Source organism: Aspergillus terreus, genomic scaffold (assembly GCF_000149615.1).
Source record: "Aspergillus terreus NIH2624 scaffold_9 genomic scaffold, whole genome shotgun sequence".
NCBI classification, from domain to species: Eukaryota; Fungi; Ascomycota; class Eurotiomycetes; order Eurotiales; family Aspergillaceae; genus Aspergillus; species Aspergillus terreus.
In genome coordinates this window covers 1,461,401-1,478,130 of record NT_165932.1, presented here as the reverse complement: position 1 = coordinate 1,478,130, position 16,730 = coordinate 1,461,401, and the positions used below count along the sequence as shown (strand labels likewise).

The 16,730-nt window shown below is 53.0% G+C and overlaps 3 protein-coding genes across 3 annotated transcripts; 1 reads left to right on the top strand and 2 right to left on the bottom strand.

Annotated features, from left to right (window-relative positions):
• Nucleotides 1–838: 838 nt before the first annotated feature.
• Nucleotides 839–4,202, bottom strand: ATEG_06790 (glutamate dehydrogenase (NAD(+)); the record flags this gene model as incomplete). Its single annotated transcript, XM_001215968.1, has 3 exons — nt 839–943; nt 991–3,824; nt 3,884–4,202. 3 exons carry the CDS (start codon nt 4,200–4,202, stop codon nt 839–841), a joined length of 3,258 nt encoding a protein of 1,085 aa, XP_001215968.1.
• Nucleotides 4,203–12,248: 8,046 nt separating this feature from the next.
• Nucleotides 12,249–13,215, bottom strand: ATEG_06789 (TFIIIC subunit 6 family protein; the record flags this gene model as incomplete). The annotated part of the gene is made up of 2 exons (XM_001215967.1): nt 12,249–13,043; nt 13,105–13,215. The coding sequence occupies 2 exons, from the start codon at nt 13,213–13,215 to the stop codon at nt 12,249–12,251; spliced, it is 906 nt and encodes a 301-aa protein (XP_001215967.1).
• Nucleotides 13,216–13,751: 536 nt separating this feature from the next.
• Nucleotides 13,752–15,658, top strand: ATEG_06788 (uncharacterized protein; the record flags this gene model as incomplete). Its single annotated transcript, XM_001215966.1, has 2 exons — nt 13,752–15,158; nt 15,212–15,658. 2 exons carry the CDS (start codon nt 13,752–13,754, stop codon nt 15,656–15,658), a joined length of 1,854 nt encoding a protein of 617 aa, XP_001215966.1.
• Nucleotides 15,659–16,730: the final 1,072 nt, after the last annotated feature.

The following is a 16,730-nucleotide window of genomic DNA, read 5'->3' as shown; positions in this document are numbered from 1 at the left end:
GACAAATATGGAGGACCTGCCTGCGTATAAATACCAATTGGGATTCCATGCCCACACTCGCCGGAATCTACACCTCCTCGGACGATAATATAACCTGTTAGGTGCGGCTGCAGAGCGAGGGAAAAGAGTACCATGTCTGGGCGGACCCGCGTGGGTTCAACCAGGACAGTAGCGAGGTAAGTAACATCCCCAGTGACTGTTATTCTATGCTGATTGTGGATTCAGTACGGTTTGGTGGTACCGCTGGGAAGGAATATAGCAATCGGTTGCTTGCTGTGACTGAGCTGGGCGAGTTGGTGGTCCGGGAAAGCTGGACGGATGAGGCGAAGTTTCGGTGCGTCGAGTAGCTGTCGAAGTAGAATACAGGTGTTTGCTTCAAGGTGTAAGCTGAACGGGGTATGAACTATGTCTGCTACGGCAGCCACCGACGAGGCACCGACATTTCATGTATGTGAATTGGAACTTCATGTGATATGCATTACACTTACTCCATGGCATTGACTTGATGCTGCGGTATACATCCTAGTATACGCAGTCTCTCACTCCAGCCAACAGCTACGCTACATGCGGAATTCTTGCAGACTCAATCACCAGGAAACCAATCGTTGTATTATACGATTACTCGTGACTTTTCTGTATCCCATGCCTATGGACATCCCTCATTAATGGTCGTAACACTGCCTATGTGCAGTCATGTAAACACCGCAGATGCACTCATGCAAAACCGACAAACATTCCATCTAATCTAATCATTCATGCCTTCGATTGAGTAAGACGCTTGGTCATACTAATGCCAGTCAGCATCTCCGCATCATCCGCATCATTCTTCAGGAAGAACTTACAAGTCAAAGAAAGAGAACTGGCTGGGGCTGCTGCCGTACTCGTACACAAACCGACTCGCCAGGTAGCTGCCAAAGATCGCCCGCAGGTAGTTTTCAGGAACCTATGCACGTTAGCGGCGAATTCAGAACTCCAAAGAGAGGTACCTACCCGATGAAGAATAGTATCAAGGCCAATCTTGTCCAGAAGAAGCTTGGGCAGGGCATCGTTGAGAACAGACCGGCGCAGCTCAACGTTGTCCCACAGCTCAGTCTCCTGCAGCTCTTCGTCGAGCTTGGTGATCGCCACACTGAGACGGTCACTCAGCACGCTGCGGAGCATACCAGTCTGCTCATGTTCCCGCCAGATGGCCTCGAACTCGAGCGTCGCGTTCTGCTTGATGACTTCCTGCACCTGCTTGACATAGTTGACGTAGAATTCCGGCGCACTGCCATCCTCGCGAATGCACATGTTCTCCACAAACTCCTTGTCGTCAAAGGACAACGAAGCCAGAACCTCCAACGAGGACGAGGTCACACCACCCTTGTTGGCCGACGCATCCTTGAACAAGATACAGCCAGCCCGCTCCAGACGCAGCTTGCTGTCCTGCGTAATGAACAAGTTGGCACCCTCCACGATGAACGGGATCACGGACTTGCCATCCTTGATCAGCTTGCCAACAGTGGAGAGATCGATCGACTCAGGGCGTCCACCGCAAGGAACGAACACGTCGTATTGCTGATCCCGGCGGAGATGGAAAGTGTTGCGGAAGATCATTCCATTGTGGACCAGCTCGCCATTCGGCAGCTTGACATTGCTCTCGTCCACCAGGACACGGTAGCCCTGCGGAGACAGCTTCGAAAGGTCAAACTCGGAGATGGTCACCCGCTTCTTGGCAAGTCGCACGAGCTCCTCATGGTTGAGTCCCTGAGGGTCAACAATGACGCCAGATCCGTCGACGATGGCCGTGTACTTCTCGTTGGCGAGCAGAATCTCGTTGGATCCCAGGTCACCGTCAGGGCCACCAGTCTGCAGTTTGCGCATCGTCGAGGGGTCGATCTTCAGCTTGCGATAGATACCAAGCACATACTGACGAACCGACAGGGTCGTCATGCCGTACGTGTCGTGGGGGATGCCACCCAGCTTGGGGCTCTTGCCAGTGAAGAAAGACTTCCACCACGGCGCACCTCTGTTGCGAGCGTGCTCCGTCGCCCAGTCCACCAGTTCGGCGGTGTTCTCATCGGGACCCATAAACAGAATCTCATCCTTTCCATGGAGGTCGACAATCGGGTCCTTGATACCCGGACTGGCCGGGGGAAGCAGGAGGTCGAGAATACTGTCAATGTACTTCTCGAAAGCGACGCGGGCCTTGTCCTGATGATCCACATCCAGCAAGATCACACCCTTGGCACCGCCTTCCGGAATGTCCTTGTTCTTGCGCTGCTGAGTGTTCGCCAGATTGTAGTTCTCGTCGAACAGAGACCGGGCGTTGATGCTATACGCCTCCTTGTTCCGACTCTTGACGATTCGGATACCACCTCGCGCAATATCGCGGAAACGAAGGTGGAACCCACGGAATTCGGAACTGATGACGAGGAACATACCGTAAAGGCGCTGAGGGTACTCGTGCTCCGGAAGGAAATCGGGGTTCAGCCGGAAGCTGAGGGCCACTTTGGTGGGAGTGAAGAAGTTGGTCTTCAGGATCGAAGCATTGAACACGCGGAAGGCGCTCATGACCATCTCGTCGTGCTCGTTCGCCGTAGTGCTCGAGATGAGCTGCTTCAAGCGGGGACCATCCAAGACCTCATCGACCTGCAGACGCAGGTAACTCAGGGTAGGGAGGAAATCGTCTTCGGCAGGACCAGCCGTCTGCACATAGTGGGTGTTGGCAAAGTCCAGGTAGAGCTTATGGATCAGCTCGGGGTACTTGTTGACGATCTCAGAGATGTAGTCCGAAGTGAAGGTTTCCGTACGCAGACGCTTCTTGATCTTGGCCAGAAGTTCCGCGTGGACGCTGTTGTTGGAGTCCAAAAGATCCGTCAAGGAAGTGTATTCCGAGCCGAGACGATTCAGGAACTGCTGCACGAACACCCATGCGCAGTGGGCGTAGATCGTTTCTTGTAAGCTGAGACGGCCACTGGCAAAGTGATGCTGGAACCGGTTCTGGGGGATACAGTAAAGCAGCGACACTTCCTTGATGATCTGGTGGATAGCGGCCTCGATGGGCGGGTACTTGGACGCGATCTCAGAATCCGGGAGGGGACGCAGATAGAGAGAAATGACGGTAATACCGTTGGAGAAGTTCTCCAGGTACTTGCGCGAGCTGGTCAAGCGGTAGTAATGGTACAAATCAGAGAGGGCGCTGAAAAGACCCATGGCCGAGCCCTGACGGTAGGCAATGACCAGTCTCTTTTCACGGCTCTTCTCAATCTCGAACATTTCGATGACGGGACCGGACCGATTCACCGCATTGGTGATGATCTCCTGGTAGATAGCCTTGGTGTTGGCCGTCGCCTTCTGCAGGAAACGCTTCTCACCGATGATGTCGATGTTGGTCTCATTGGGGTCCGGGTTAGGGTTGGCGAACTGGCACTTGTAGACGAAGTAACAGCGGAGCTGCTGGCCATCATCACCGGGGATCGAGGTGGGAGAACGGAAGGTCTCAACACGGTAGCTGTTTTGGGGAGTCGAGTTGTTGATGTACTTGCGGTCAATTCTCTGCTCGTAGCGCGGACCCTCGACCGTGGCGACACCCGGCTTGCTGGTATCGATGTAGACGGCGTGGTCTTCCGCTTCCTTGTCCAGACGGATCTCCAGCTTCTTGTCGTCGCGAGCATACGCCGCGACCTTGGCGGCGTAGAGAGACAGAATCTGAGTGACGATCGCATCGACGGACTCGGTCTGGAAGTAGGTATCGTCGATTCCAAGCTGGTTGTAGAACCACTCGGTCTCTCCGACGACGAATTCGCTGGGGAGGAAGCCTTTGCTTTCCAGCTGGTCCATGACTATGGGGAATAAAAGGTTAGACGAGAATCGTGGATCGCGGATTGAAGAACGGGCTTACCTTGCTCCATCTGCTTCTCTTTGCCTTCAAACTTGGCGGCCACATAACCCGGATCCTCTTCCGACAGAACGCGATGCGGACTGCCACTGGAGGGGAAACCCAGATGGGTGGGCTGAGGTGACGGCTGGCGCATATTGGGACCAGTTACATTGTCGAAAAGCTTGTTGTGAGGGTGTCTCTGGAAGCCGATGGGAGTTCCCGTGCCGGAGGACGAGCCATCGTTGCTCCCAAAGAGTTTGGGCCCCGGACGGACAGGAAGGGCGTTGGTGCCATTGACATGGCCGTCCGGTTGTGGGGATGAAGTCGCTGGGGACACCATGATGCGGAGGTGGGGGAGGGTTAAAGCGGAGAGATTTCAATTGAGAGAGAGAGACGGAGGGAGAGGTGAACGGAGAGATCTTTTTATAGAGGCGGTGTCAGTCATCGGCAAAGGGCACTTTTTTTTATGGGAAGCATGTGGCGCAGGACCCAGAGATAGGGAAGGAATTAAGTTTGGGAGGGACGAAGGCAATGATGGAACAAGGGAAACAAGGGGGCAGAGAGGACAGAGATAAGAGCCGTGGAGAGCAATTGTCGGTGGTGATAGTCGTAGTGGTACAAGCGAAGAGGTGGACGAAGGTGACTTACCGCTCATGCACGGGGAGGGTGTTATCAAACCGATACTGCAATGACGACAGCCAACAAGGAAGGTCGCTTAGTCACAGCCATGCAACCAACTGAGGTTGTATCTGGATAGAACTGGTTCTAAGAAAGAATCACTGTGATAATAGAATCGAGTAACGCGAATGACACATTCTGGAGAACCGGCTTTATATAGCTTGGCCGTCAACCCTCACGTTCATGACCCCAACCGGCCGGTGCTATGCGATCGGCCAGGAACGGGGCACCGGTCCGGGGCAGTAACGATTCGAGACTCGCTGATCCACCGCTATCCCGGTCACCGTGGACGCGGTGGAGCCGGCGGTGGAGAGTGGGTTTTTTCTTTGAATAATAATAATCATCGCTACTATTCAACCAGGAAAAAAAGCCGTCCAGAAGGCTCTCGATGATGCAAGAGTGCCCCCAATCCTGCTGGGCACTAGGTCCGACTTAGAATCAACGACCTTCAATCAATCCTACGAGTATGGTCCCCTTTCAATACACTCTCCTCACGATATTTGTCCTTCTATTCCTCCCCTATACATATCCAAAATACTATTCAGGAAAGAAAACCCTGAATACCACTGCTGTTATTGAGTAAAAGAATTCTCGACCCAAACGTGGAGGGGCACGCGGCCCCCAATCGGGATTAGCGGCACGAGGCAAAAAAGGAAAAAAATGCCGCAAGGAACCCGCATGATTGGCCAGCGCTAATTTTGGAACCTGAAAAGAAAAAAATGATGGAAGAATGGAAAAAATTGCCTCAACACCTGACAAGTTCCCCGTTGTGGCTGAGAACCGCCGTGAATCTCGCCTCTGCCCGCTGATCTGAGACAGCGACCAGAGGCGAATAGGATAAGAATAGGCATACAGGAGAGTCACGTTCGTCAAAGACATTCTAAGACTATTGACAGAGTACTCCAATGGATACTCTGTACATACTCCGTACGTACAGGTCCACTGAGTCAGCTGACACAGCCAGTCTCGTGGTCTGAAGGACTCCACTTAGTAGGGCTGTAGGCTTTGACGCGCATTTTGGTGTGTCATGGTGGCTAGTGACCTGCAAATCATGGCCGCCAGAGATGGCATGCGATGTGAGGCCGCATGTTTCTCTGGCGTAATGAGCCTGGAGAAAATGCCTCAAATTTCGTAACGGATACCGACATTGAAGACGACATTTGGAGTACGGAGTACGGGGAATGCGGAGTCATGTCGACATACTGCGTATCTGCCGCATCTCAACGTACCCCGTATAGAGAAGCAGACTGATGCAGCAGCCGGAGTCTTAGTACATTCAAAGTCTTCGGCTGTCGTGACTATACTACCTAGGTAGGTACTAACTCTAAAGACAACCGCCTCTAGTGATAGATAGAAAAGACAAAGAACCCCTCCGAATGGCGTCGAATCCAAAATCTCTTCATCAGAGATTTCACCCGACTTGCGGGGTTGGTCGATCCCACCACTTCGATCCGTACCTGGATCAACCGCCACGGCCTCTAGTGACTTGCGGGGTGATACCCGCCCTCCGGAGTCCTCCCGCGCCATCTTCCCAACCCCTTCTCCAGATCACGCAAAGGCGACCAAGAAAAAATGGCTCACCCCATGGGACAGCTTCTCCAACTGCAAACTTTGAAAACAAAAGAGGAAAGGAAAATTCTCAGGGCGGGGGGTCACTCTTCTGGGGAGCATCCCCCGTAGTGCGTTCAGACTTTTCCCCCTCGACCCAACCAGCGGCGTCCATGTGGACTCCACCGTCCAACATCCAACTCCTGGCCTTGTCTCGATGGGCCTGTATGAGGTAATCCCAATCAAAGCGCGGAGGCCCCTATCCACTTCGTGAACAATAATGCATCGCCAGAACGTCCGAATGGGTAAGGTGGTCCCGACAATAGCGCAATCTTCTCCCATTCGGCTATGCAATGACGTATTCCGGCCATGCGGCCCCGGAGACCACGTCCAGACTTCATGACAGCTCAACAACACGGGCTGCGCGCAAGGTGCTGTACCTGGTTGATAGGGTGTCTGTCGCCTTGCTTATCACACATTATCTATCGTGTGACGGTGTCCGAGCGGTTGCAGCTGAGACAGACATGAGCATTGGCTGTCATTTCGTATTCATCGTCTTGGAGACAGCAGTGGTCATGTTCGAGATAGATCATGAGACAACCAGGGTGAAAGTAGTATGTATCTAGATCGATCGAAGGTAGTGCCATGTGTAAGAGCCTACGTGTTGCCAGTCCGAGTGAAAATCTCCGATATCCAGATAAGGCAATCTCTTGCGTTGAGCAGATACTGATTGTCTGAGGTGCGATGTAAGCCTCAATATTTCTTTCGTTATAAGAATCTACAGTTCTATCGGATACTATATGCGCACGTGTTATCTTGAACTCAAAGCTGGTGTTTCCAAGGTACCTGGAGACAGGTACCTTGTTGCTTGAACATCTAGACCAATCAGACTCTTACACTTTGAAGTCCCATTAGGATCCCCGTGTACCTGCGTACCTATTCTACCTAGAGCCTCTCATCGCGGTATTCCGTGGCATATTAAAAAAAGACTCTCTACTCGCGAATACGGTAGTATAGTGCAATGTCGCCGAGCGTCTGATTTGTGGCCAGGATATCCTGCAAGAACCCTCAGGAGTTCGTTGTGGTCATAGTACTCATGCATTTCTGGCCTCCTGATCACCGCAGGTCCATAGTTCATGATGGGCATACATGTGATGTGTCGACCCTCACGGAATAACTATTATAATTCCTCTAGATTCCAGAACGTGCAGTCCAGGCAGCAGCCGTGTTGGGTCTTTATTTGGGTTGACCACCTCGCGGCTTAGACCCAATACAGTGGCGTCAAATACTGCAGCCAGCTTTATCGTTCTCGAGACTGAGGTTCATCGGCGAGAACAGCGTGCTAGTCCATAGGGCTATAACTGGGAGCCTCGCCTGTGGATCCCGTCAAACAACCAATCGCAGAGTCAACTCACAGCGGAATAGTGTGCCTGGAATGGTTCCCTTCTTGTTCGAACAGACATGCAAGTTGGTTGTCAGCTAAGAGCCCGCTAAAAGCCACAGCGGGTATTTCGGTACCACTTCTCCGGGCTGTTGAATCTAGATCAGCAACGGGGACTCCTCCGTCGTCTATCACTGTTTGCGGCTTCAGAGTATTTATGAAGACTCCAAGATCGGTGCAAAGAGCTCTGTCAACACTGCCCAAAGCTACTGAGTATCAAGAAGAAATACATACATGGAGATGGCTCAGCCAACCACATTGCAGTTCATTCAAGTTGTGTTTTTCTTGCGTGTGGACTGCATTGGGTGACCGCTTATCACGCCTTATCAGCCTCGCAGCCTGTCCATTTAGCAAGGCAGCAAGAAACTTCGTGTGTGATTATGAAAGTAAAAACAACGACCAACAGAGCCATAAACGCATTTTCACAGAGGCATCGAGTCTATGCAACAGACTCGCCTTATTCAACGACTTCAGCCCAGCGCTCAGGTATCAAGTGGAGGTAACTTGACGTGCATTCAGCTTACTACTTCTGCAGAGGCGCTGGAGTAAGCAGTCCATCGCGTATTTGCTCCCAGATGAATATCGTCTCTTCGACTTCATCTCATCTGTATTTTTTGAGGGCATTTTGCACAATTACATTGAAAGAAATCAATATTCTTGAAAGTACTACCTATTGTGTTAAATATATCTATAGTTAGAAAGACCTGCAGAACAACGCAATTTTTTCTCATTAACCATAAACGAATAGCTGCAGGTAGATACATATCTACTCCACAGTCAATCAACGACCGAACAACCATACCACCAAGAGATATATCCAATGCAAGTATCCCTATCTTATCAGTAATGCACCGCATACAGCATCATAAATGCAGCCTTGTTTCTGGCAGCTAACAGCAAATAATGTGAGCTGGTACCTGCCAGCAATACCATCAGCTCCCCAACCCGCGACTAACGCGACTAAATAATAATAAGTGTAAGGATGTTTGCTAGGAACACCGCCTTGATGCCTTACAAACGGTAAGGCCGTCAAACCGATGTCTGAGGAAGACCAGGGCGCTGACCGCCAAAATCCGAAAAAAAGCAAAGCCGATAAGCTGATAAGTGGTAGAAATCTCGGCATTCTAGAAGTTCCGGGGTGTTCGACACGACTACGGAGTAAGTCCGGAGTAAGGCTTGGCGGGTCCGCGGGACAACGGACAAGATGAGCTGTCCTCAACTGGCGGTGAAAGCATTCCCTCAAGCCAGCAATTGCGGTAGGAAAAAAGAACTAGTCAGAAGCGTAAATGACACGGTGGAATCGACGGGTCGAATTCCCAGGCCCAGGTCTAGGTCCATCGAAGGAGGCTTCTGATTGAACTACTAGGGCGATGGATCAACAAGGGGGATGCAAGCCGTGATGAGAGCTCTGGCTTTGTTTCTTCAAATTACCTAGGACTACTCTGGTTACTGGGTCCACTTCAAAGAACTACGGAGTACGGAGTACTCCGTAATGAGGCTTGAACACAGTCAGCCAGCCCCAGACTGGCTTCTTTCAGAGGCGAACCATCGGTATGGAGTCTGTTCCGTTGTGAGGCGGAGGATGGGGCTGGGAAGACGCTACTAGCCTGCTAAATGACACGGACACTTTCCCAGTCCGTAACAATGCGGATGGAATGGAGGTCGATCCCAGACTGACAATTCCAGATGACGCCCTCTCCTCTGTAAACAGACTACAGTGCACTGCAGACTACTGTAGTAGACTGATGCAGCGGGTGTAACCAACGTCCCGGCCTCCCTATGCCAAGCGCCCCATGATCCGTCTGACACGGAGGAAATGAGGGTGTTCCGTGTGAGGACCCCAGGACCCGACTAGGAAACCCGACTCCTCCGTAGGAGGAAGCTAGCATGTTTGGCTTCAGCTCACCCCTGGATACGTAGATCGTTGTGACAAAAGTACGGCGGGCTCGGTTGGGGCATGATAGCCCCGATTCGGGCACAGTGACTGAATCGTGTTGAGTCGTTGCGGTCCAACTTCAGTTTCTCTGACCCAAGTCTCCATAATTCAGAATACAAAACCAAGGCGCTTCTGGCGGCGAGGCGGTACCGTCCAGGGGCACAAACGAACGGAGGAAATGTGGCCTCTAGGCCCTGATCTCCGACAGAGTGGTAGGCCCCAGAAGGATCGCCCCGTTTTCTGCTGGACCGAGGCGGAATAAGTAGGTAGTTAATAACGGAAGGACGCCGTCTGCCCCGGAAATCCGGGAAATCCCCTGCCGCGGCCCTGCATGGTGGTCGTATCCATTCTTCCCCTTGCCCGATGGGATATATCCGACGGATCTAGATGCCTGCCTGGGTAAGCGGTTTGGGGAGGATGATCTCAGCATGAACAAAATGAGTGCCTAGTACACAGGTCGTTAGCTGGGTGTCATTCTTCCATCATTTTCCGTCCACACAGGCGGTGTCGATACCCCCGTACACATCATAATAATAGCCTTTTTTATAGATTCGATGGGGATGGCCGGGTAAAGTGCGTGTCGTGCGTGTCCCATGAACTCACTCGCGCAGGCATCAGGATAGATCCCGCACTCACGGGGATTCCCGATGATCTGGAGGCATCTGTATGATTTCACCCGGGACGATCTATGTTTCCTGGTTGAGGGATTCACTCCAGCTGGGGGGGACGCCCTTGACTCCTGAGTTGGTGTTGTGCATACGTATGTGTCCCGATAAATGCCTGAAAGAAGGGTTAAAATACTTTAAAAAATAAATAGAATCAAAATAAATGAATCCTTTATCCACGATTTCCCACCGCCATCGGCCGCTTTTTTGCCTGGTTTTCCCCACATCCCCTACCTTTCTTCCCCAGTTTCCGCCCTTCCGTTCCGTCGTCGTGGCAAGCATGCACACTAAGATACCCGACTCTCCCTAACAAGTAGTGTGGACGAAGGCAGGGCGAAGTCGATGATCCCTCCACGCATCAAACACGCTCGACTAACGATTCTAGCCTGGAATCGGGACGAAAGGGATGCCAGAGTAGCGTGTTTGCTGATTATCCTCACGGAGGAAAAAAAAAAGTTCTTAGAAAAAAAAAAAAAAGACAATAATAATATTCCATAATTAATCTTCCCCCTACATCCCCCAGATATATAGGAGCTGTCTGGGCCCGAAACAAATCTGCCGTCGTCACATCCGGCTTGCATCTGTCTATCCAACAAACACCCTAACGTCCTTCGGTTCTACACCGTACTTTGCTTTGCTTTGCTTTGCCTTTATAAAAAGCAGTCTCTTCCCGGACACTGCTCAGTCTCCACCCTTGAAAACCTTCTCGATCAAAGAGTCTACCTACGGAATACTATTCTTCGCCTCTACCGGTTCTTGTTCGTGACAGTCGCTGGGATTACATCACCACCGAGGTCAGTCTCCATTCCCTTCAGAAGAAAAAGACTCTGTCCCCATGCCTCTCCCGAACCATTCTCTCAGCCCCATCACATGTTGGCCTGGTCCTACCTATTCCCGGGGAATCCCGCACCCGACAGCGCCAGAGTCTGGTGCCATCGCCGACCTCAATATAAAGCCCAAGACTGACAGCCAGACCAGGACGCCTGACGCCGCAAAAGTCAATTCACCAGTCCAACTGTCCTCCTAGACGTCCCTCTGTCGACCGGATACCTCCTTCCTCTCGTCGTCTCCAAGAGCACCAAACAAACCAGTATACGAAATCAAAGTATACGACAGTACACAATGTCCGCCCCCATCACCTCCCATCCACGCTCCCGTCCTACCATCATCACCCCCTCCACCTTCACTCAAGACATCTCGCGGGCCATCCTCGCTTCGTCACAAATGCCCAAGTCTGTCGACGCCGAGCCGCATCCGCACCTGGGCCTGCAATTCCCGCCGCCGCCGCCGCCGCCGTCCCCCGTCGAATCGAGAAATCCGCACGCCCTGTGGGGTTCGATAGACGGGAAGCATACCGCCTGAGAACCCGGACCAAGGCTATTCCAGAATCACAGTTCTCGGGTCGCATGGGTGGTCTGTCTTTGTCTCTACGGCTCGGGAATATCGGGCATTTTCTTCTCTGGGCTGGATGCGATTGGGTTTGTTTTTGATGTTATTTAGCGAGCAGCTTGTCCATGGGTCTTGGTTTGTTTATTGCGGGTTGGGTATCGGATGGGAAAAGCGGGTTGCCATGATGTAATAGTCCTAATAGCATCGACACATTCAATAACCAGATTTGGTATATCATCAATTGATCAATTGTGTCGCAAGCATCGACACCAACATCGAGAGACATACTCAGTAGTGAAGTCATCCTCGGCCGATCACAACTCAGTTGCCATCTCTGGTATCATCACATGCGGTGTCGCCCGAAGTCGCATGACGCCACTCTCCCTGGGACAAACCGGTTCTTGCGGGTGGGTCATCCCATCAAGCAACAAGCTCCAGACTAAAAAGATGTTAAACCATCGACGACGGCCGAGGCTGATCGTCATCCACGAACACCGGTATGCATGCCGGTTGATTGTTGGTGGTTGCGGGAATGGTCACGTGATAGCCATCGCATGGATGAAAACGTAGCTGGGAATTCCTGAGGGAGGCAGGCAGTCCGGGGAAGTGGGTAACGCTGCACCATGCCATCTGACAGCGTACAAGACCGGCGTTACAATCAAGCTTTCACGTTCGGCTCTTTTCAGGTGAGCCCTTAGGGTTGAACAGTTGTGTCCAGTGGGTCAACCGTCAGCGGTGCTGGGCATCGGACGACTCGGCCTCCTGACTCCCGAATTGCGCGTAGAGATGCTCCAACTCGGACATGGCGAACGAATCGCCTTGCATGGCCGCATCATTCAGCCGCCTGATCTCGGCGAGTTGTTCGTCGGTACGCGCCCAGCCGCGCAGCCGTTCCTCCAGGTTCTGTGGGCGCTTCGCGGTGCTGAACACGGTGCGCACGGAGTCGGTTTCGCCGCGGGCCTGCTTGATCAGCCGCAGCTGCTCGAGGAATCGCATCTGGTTTGTGGGGGGACCGGCGCGGGACGGATAGGGGAGTGGTCCGGTCGTTGTCGCACTGGCAGCGTCCGACGCAGCGCCCGTGCTGGAGATCAGATTGGCCTTGCGACCGAGGAGCTTGACGCTGTTGGCGGCGATGAGGTCAAAGTCCGGTCCGCGTTTTAATGGGGGTGTGGTGGTGGTGGTGGTGGGTGGGACAGCGGACGCAGAGGCATCACGTTCGGGGTCCGGATGGTCCGATTCGGGATGGGTGAAGAAGAGCTCGGTGCCAATCTGGTCGGCCCAAGTACAGCTGAAGATTTGATTCTGATAGGAGATGATCGGGTTGGAGGTGTGGAGGCCAAGGATTTGCAGGGGTTCGGCGGGAGGGTGGTCGGACTCGGTGGTGGTCAACGTGGGCTCATTCTCTTCGTTGGGAGGCGCACCAGCGGAAGACGCCCGGGGGGTTGAGGCGGAGGAATCATTGCGACGACGCGGCGGGCGGATAGGACCGTGCTGGGAGGTCAGGTCGAGATTGAGATAGAAGGTCTAGAGAGAAGGGAGGCGGGGAGGGTCAGTTGACGATTCAGGAGGGAGGAAACGAGCATACCTCGGTCTCTTCAGGGTCATATTCATATTCGTAGTCGGAGTCCTCGTCGGCTTGGGAGGCAGAAGGAGGAAGCATGGCCGGGTCGACGGCCAGCATTGGTTCGTGCTGCATGATGGTGACTGTGACGGATTGAGAGGGGGGAATTGGCTGTCCGGCATTTCTGGCTAAGATTTAGGGCGAAGTGGGACGATCGCAATGATCGACGAGCGACTGCAGAATGGGGGACCCTGAATAAGCGGATTAATTAAGGGTTAATTAATCCTATTCACTGTCGGGCCGGATTGTCTATAGAAACCCCAATCAATAACCAACTAACTACTTCGTGATGACATCAAATCCCCGTGATCATCAGCCCTACTAGGCACCGTCTATCTCTTCCGCCTCTTCCGTTTTCCCTCCTCTTCCCCTCTCCTTGTCCCTGTCCCTCTCCCTCCTCCGGCTCTGCGCGGAATCCCCCCAATTCCAATCCATTCCTGACCCATTCCTGAGTGCATCCGTCATCCGGTGCTCCATTATCTAATCCCCTTCCGTCGCTCCCGGTCCCTCGTTCTCACTGGACAATTGCCTTTTTGTGTCAGAAGGCATGCGTGCATCTCCACTCTCTGCTGTTCTCGACTGTTGCCGGCTGAACCATTTGATATAAAATCATGTCTGGCCCTGCGTCAGGCCGAATGGCCTGTCGCTGTCACTTGTCTGCCTTCTCCTGCTTCCTCCTCTCTCTGATCACCCTTCCCTTCCTCTTGGCTTCTTTGGCTTCTGGCGCTCCCCGATCCCATGCGTTTCGCTCGCTAGATCCATTGTCCGGTCTTCCACCCTCGCTGACCACCGCCGCCTCATCTACGCCTCCTTCTCCGACTCAGAGTCCCACCGGCGGTTTCGCAATCGCCAACGCCGTCGCTCTCTCTTCCAACTCCACCGACCTGCAGCCCGGTCTCTGTCAGCAGATGGTCCAGAAAGCGGGGGCCGCCATTGTCATCCTGACCTCGCTGATCGCCTATGTGTCGGTGAACAGCCTGGTGCGGTCGGTAAATCCGTCCGCTTTTGTTTGGTACGACGAAGACCGTGACGAACCCGCCTGGATTGACTCATCTCGGTCGTGGCTCGACCGGAAGGCCTGTCGGTGGTTAGGCCTGTGCGGGACCGCGCACTTCCGCCCGGTCCGGCCCCGCTTTGGGCACCGCAGGCCCGCCGCCGTCCCCGACAACAACACCGATGCCGCCTCTGCTTGGCAGGCCTTCTGGTCGGTCGATCCCCGGCACCCCGATCATCCCACCAACGAGTCCGACCGCAGGATTCCAGACTATGTTTTTGAGCATGCGCCGCTTGTTCATCTTTTCTCCGGCGAGCAGTTTTGGCCCGGCGACATCGCCGAACATCTCTACCACACCACTCCGGCGCTAAACTACACCCCCATCCAGTCGCAGTGGCAACATCCCACCCTCCAGGACCTAGACCGCCTCAACGAGTGGCAAGATGGTCGCTTCGTCTTCCTCACCAGTAACGACAACGTTGAAGACCGTCCCGAGTGGATCGAAGGCGAGAAGAACGTGCCCAGTGCGCCCGACTCAGAGCCAGACTACCGCGACGGTCGACTGGACGGCGATCTCCCGGAGGATCCTCCCAACGAACGGGTGCAGTGGTACGACACCGCGCATACCCCGCAGGGCGATGAGGAAGACATCGACGGTCTAACCGCCGAGGCGCTCGGCTATCTCCGTCCCGGCGATCGAGATGCCGAGCGAATCCACTGGGAGCTGCGCAAACGGTACGAGGGCCATCCCGTCAAGGAAGGGGAGGCCGGGGGCCGCAGCGAAGCACCAGCCGTGCTCCTGGTGATGGACAAGGGAAATGGTATAGTCGACGCCTTCTGGTTCTACTTCTACAGCTTCAACCTGGGTAACGTCGTCTTGAACGTCCGCTTCGGCAACCACATTGGCGATTGGGAGCACTGTCTCGTGCGATTCCACCATGGCAAACCCAAGGCGCTCTTCTTCAGTGCGCATTCCGGCGGCGAAGCCTACAGCTACGACGCCGTCGAAAAGATCGGCAAGCGAGTAAGTCCTCACCCACAGAACCTTCTCAGACCCGAAGCTAACTCAAGCTCCAGCCCGTCATCTACTCTGCCATGGGCACGCACGCCATGTACGCCACCCCGGGCGTGCACGACTACATCTTGCCTTGGGGTCTTCTCCATGACCAGACCGACCGCGGTCCACTCTGGGATCCGCTGCTCAACAGCCATTCGTACACCTACGACTACGACAACGACACTCTGCGCGCCTCGACCGCCAGCCCGGACTCCCCCACAGAGTGGTTCTACTTTAAAGGCCACTGGGGAGACAAGTTCTACCCGCTCGGCGACCATCGACAGTACCGCTTTGCCGGACAGTACCATTACGTGAACGGCCCGCTGGGTCCGCGGTTCAAACACCTCAATCGCCGGAAGGTCTGCCAAGGTCCCGATGACTCTCCGTGCGTCATCAAGAACTACATCTGGGAGAAGAAGCGTGCGAAACGCTGGGACAATACCGGACCTGGTGACACTCACGTGTAGCTCCCAATGATACCCCACGTTCATATTTTTGCTGAAAAAGAAAAAAGCGAAAAAAAACGTCTCCATGAAGATAAGATCCACGATACCTGGCGTTTGGCATTCATTCCTTATATCTGTTATACGATTTCTTGATTTTGGTGCTATATCATTGGATATACCCCCTACGTTTGTTGTTTCATTCATTGACTCGTTTTTATTGATTGCATGATCGATAGTCCTAGAGTTGCAGTGGTGGAGTCCACGAGACCAATGATGGCTGATGAGATACATGATTTTTAAAGACGATACAGGTATGCCTGCTACGAGATGGATTGGAGTAGCTGAGGCTGGAGTTCGATGGTTCATAGTTGTCTCTCCTTGCGATTTTCTGTTTGATATCCCTCCTTGTGTCGTGCTTTGAACCGTTCCTTAAATACACCATGCACTGTCTTCTGCGTTAGATCCTGATATGTTTGTTGAACGGTGAATTGGCGCCTTTTGCATAGATACTCGACTCTCCATTCAATTCGAACATGGTCTCATTTCATTATGGACAGAAATATTCAAACATTGACGACTGAAATGCCTACAGAGCACTATACGACAGACAACGTACTATCTTCTTGCTATTACATACTCGATCCAAACAAACAGATAGACAGGCCACGACAAAAGAAAAGGATATAGAAAAGACCAACCAACCGAGCCGCAGTTAGAAAGATCAAAGCAGGACAGCCAACGCAAGACGATGTGAAACGCCATGGAAACAAACGAAGAGAATCCGCGCAGCAGCAGCTGGGAAAGGAATGGTAATATGAATCAGTGGCTTCACGAACGAAACGAAGACAAGAAATGGCAAGGAATGACCCCGATCAGCAGATCCATCCCAATTACACATCAAGGCTAACAGTGAGCCAGAGAGACCGACTGAGAAATGAAAAGAAATTCAGTGCAAAACAAGGGAATCAACACCCCATGTAGATATTCCGGCCTAGCAACAACGCCATCACGCGGGTAATTAGAGATTGAAAAGAAAATATGAGAGACAAAACCAGATCCCAGACTCCTCCATCCTCTTCAGAACTCCCCAATC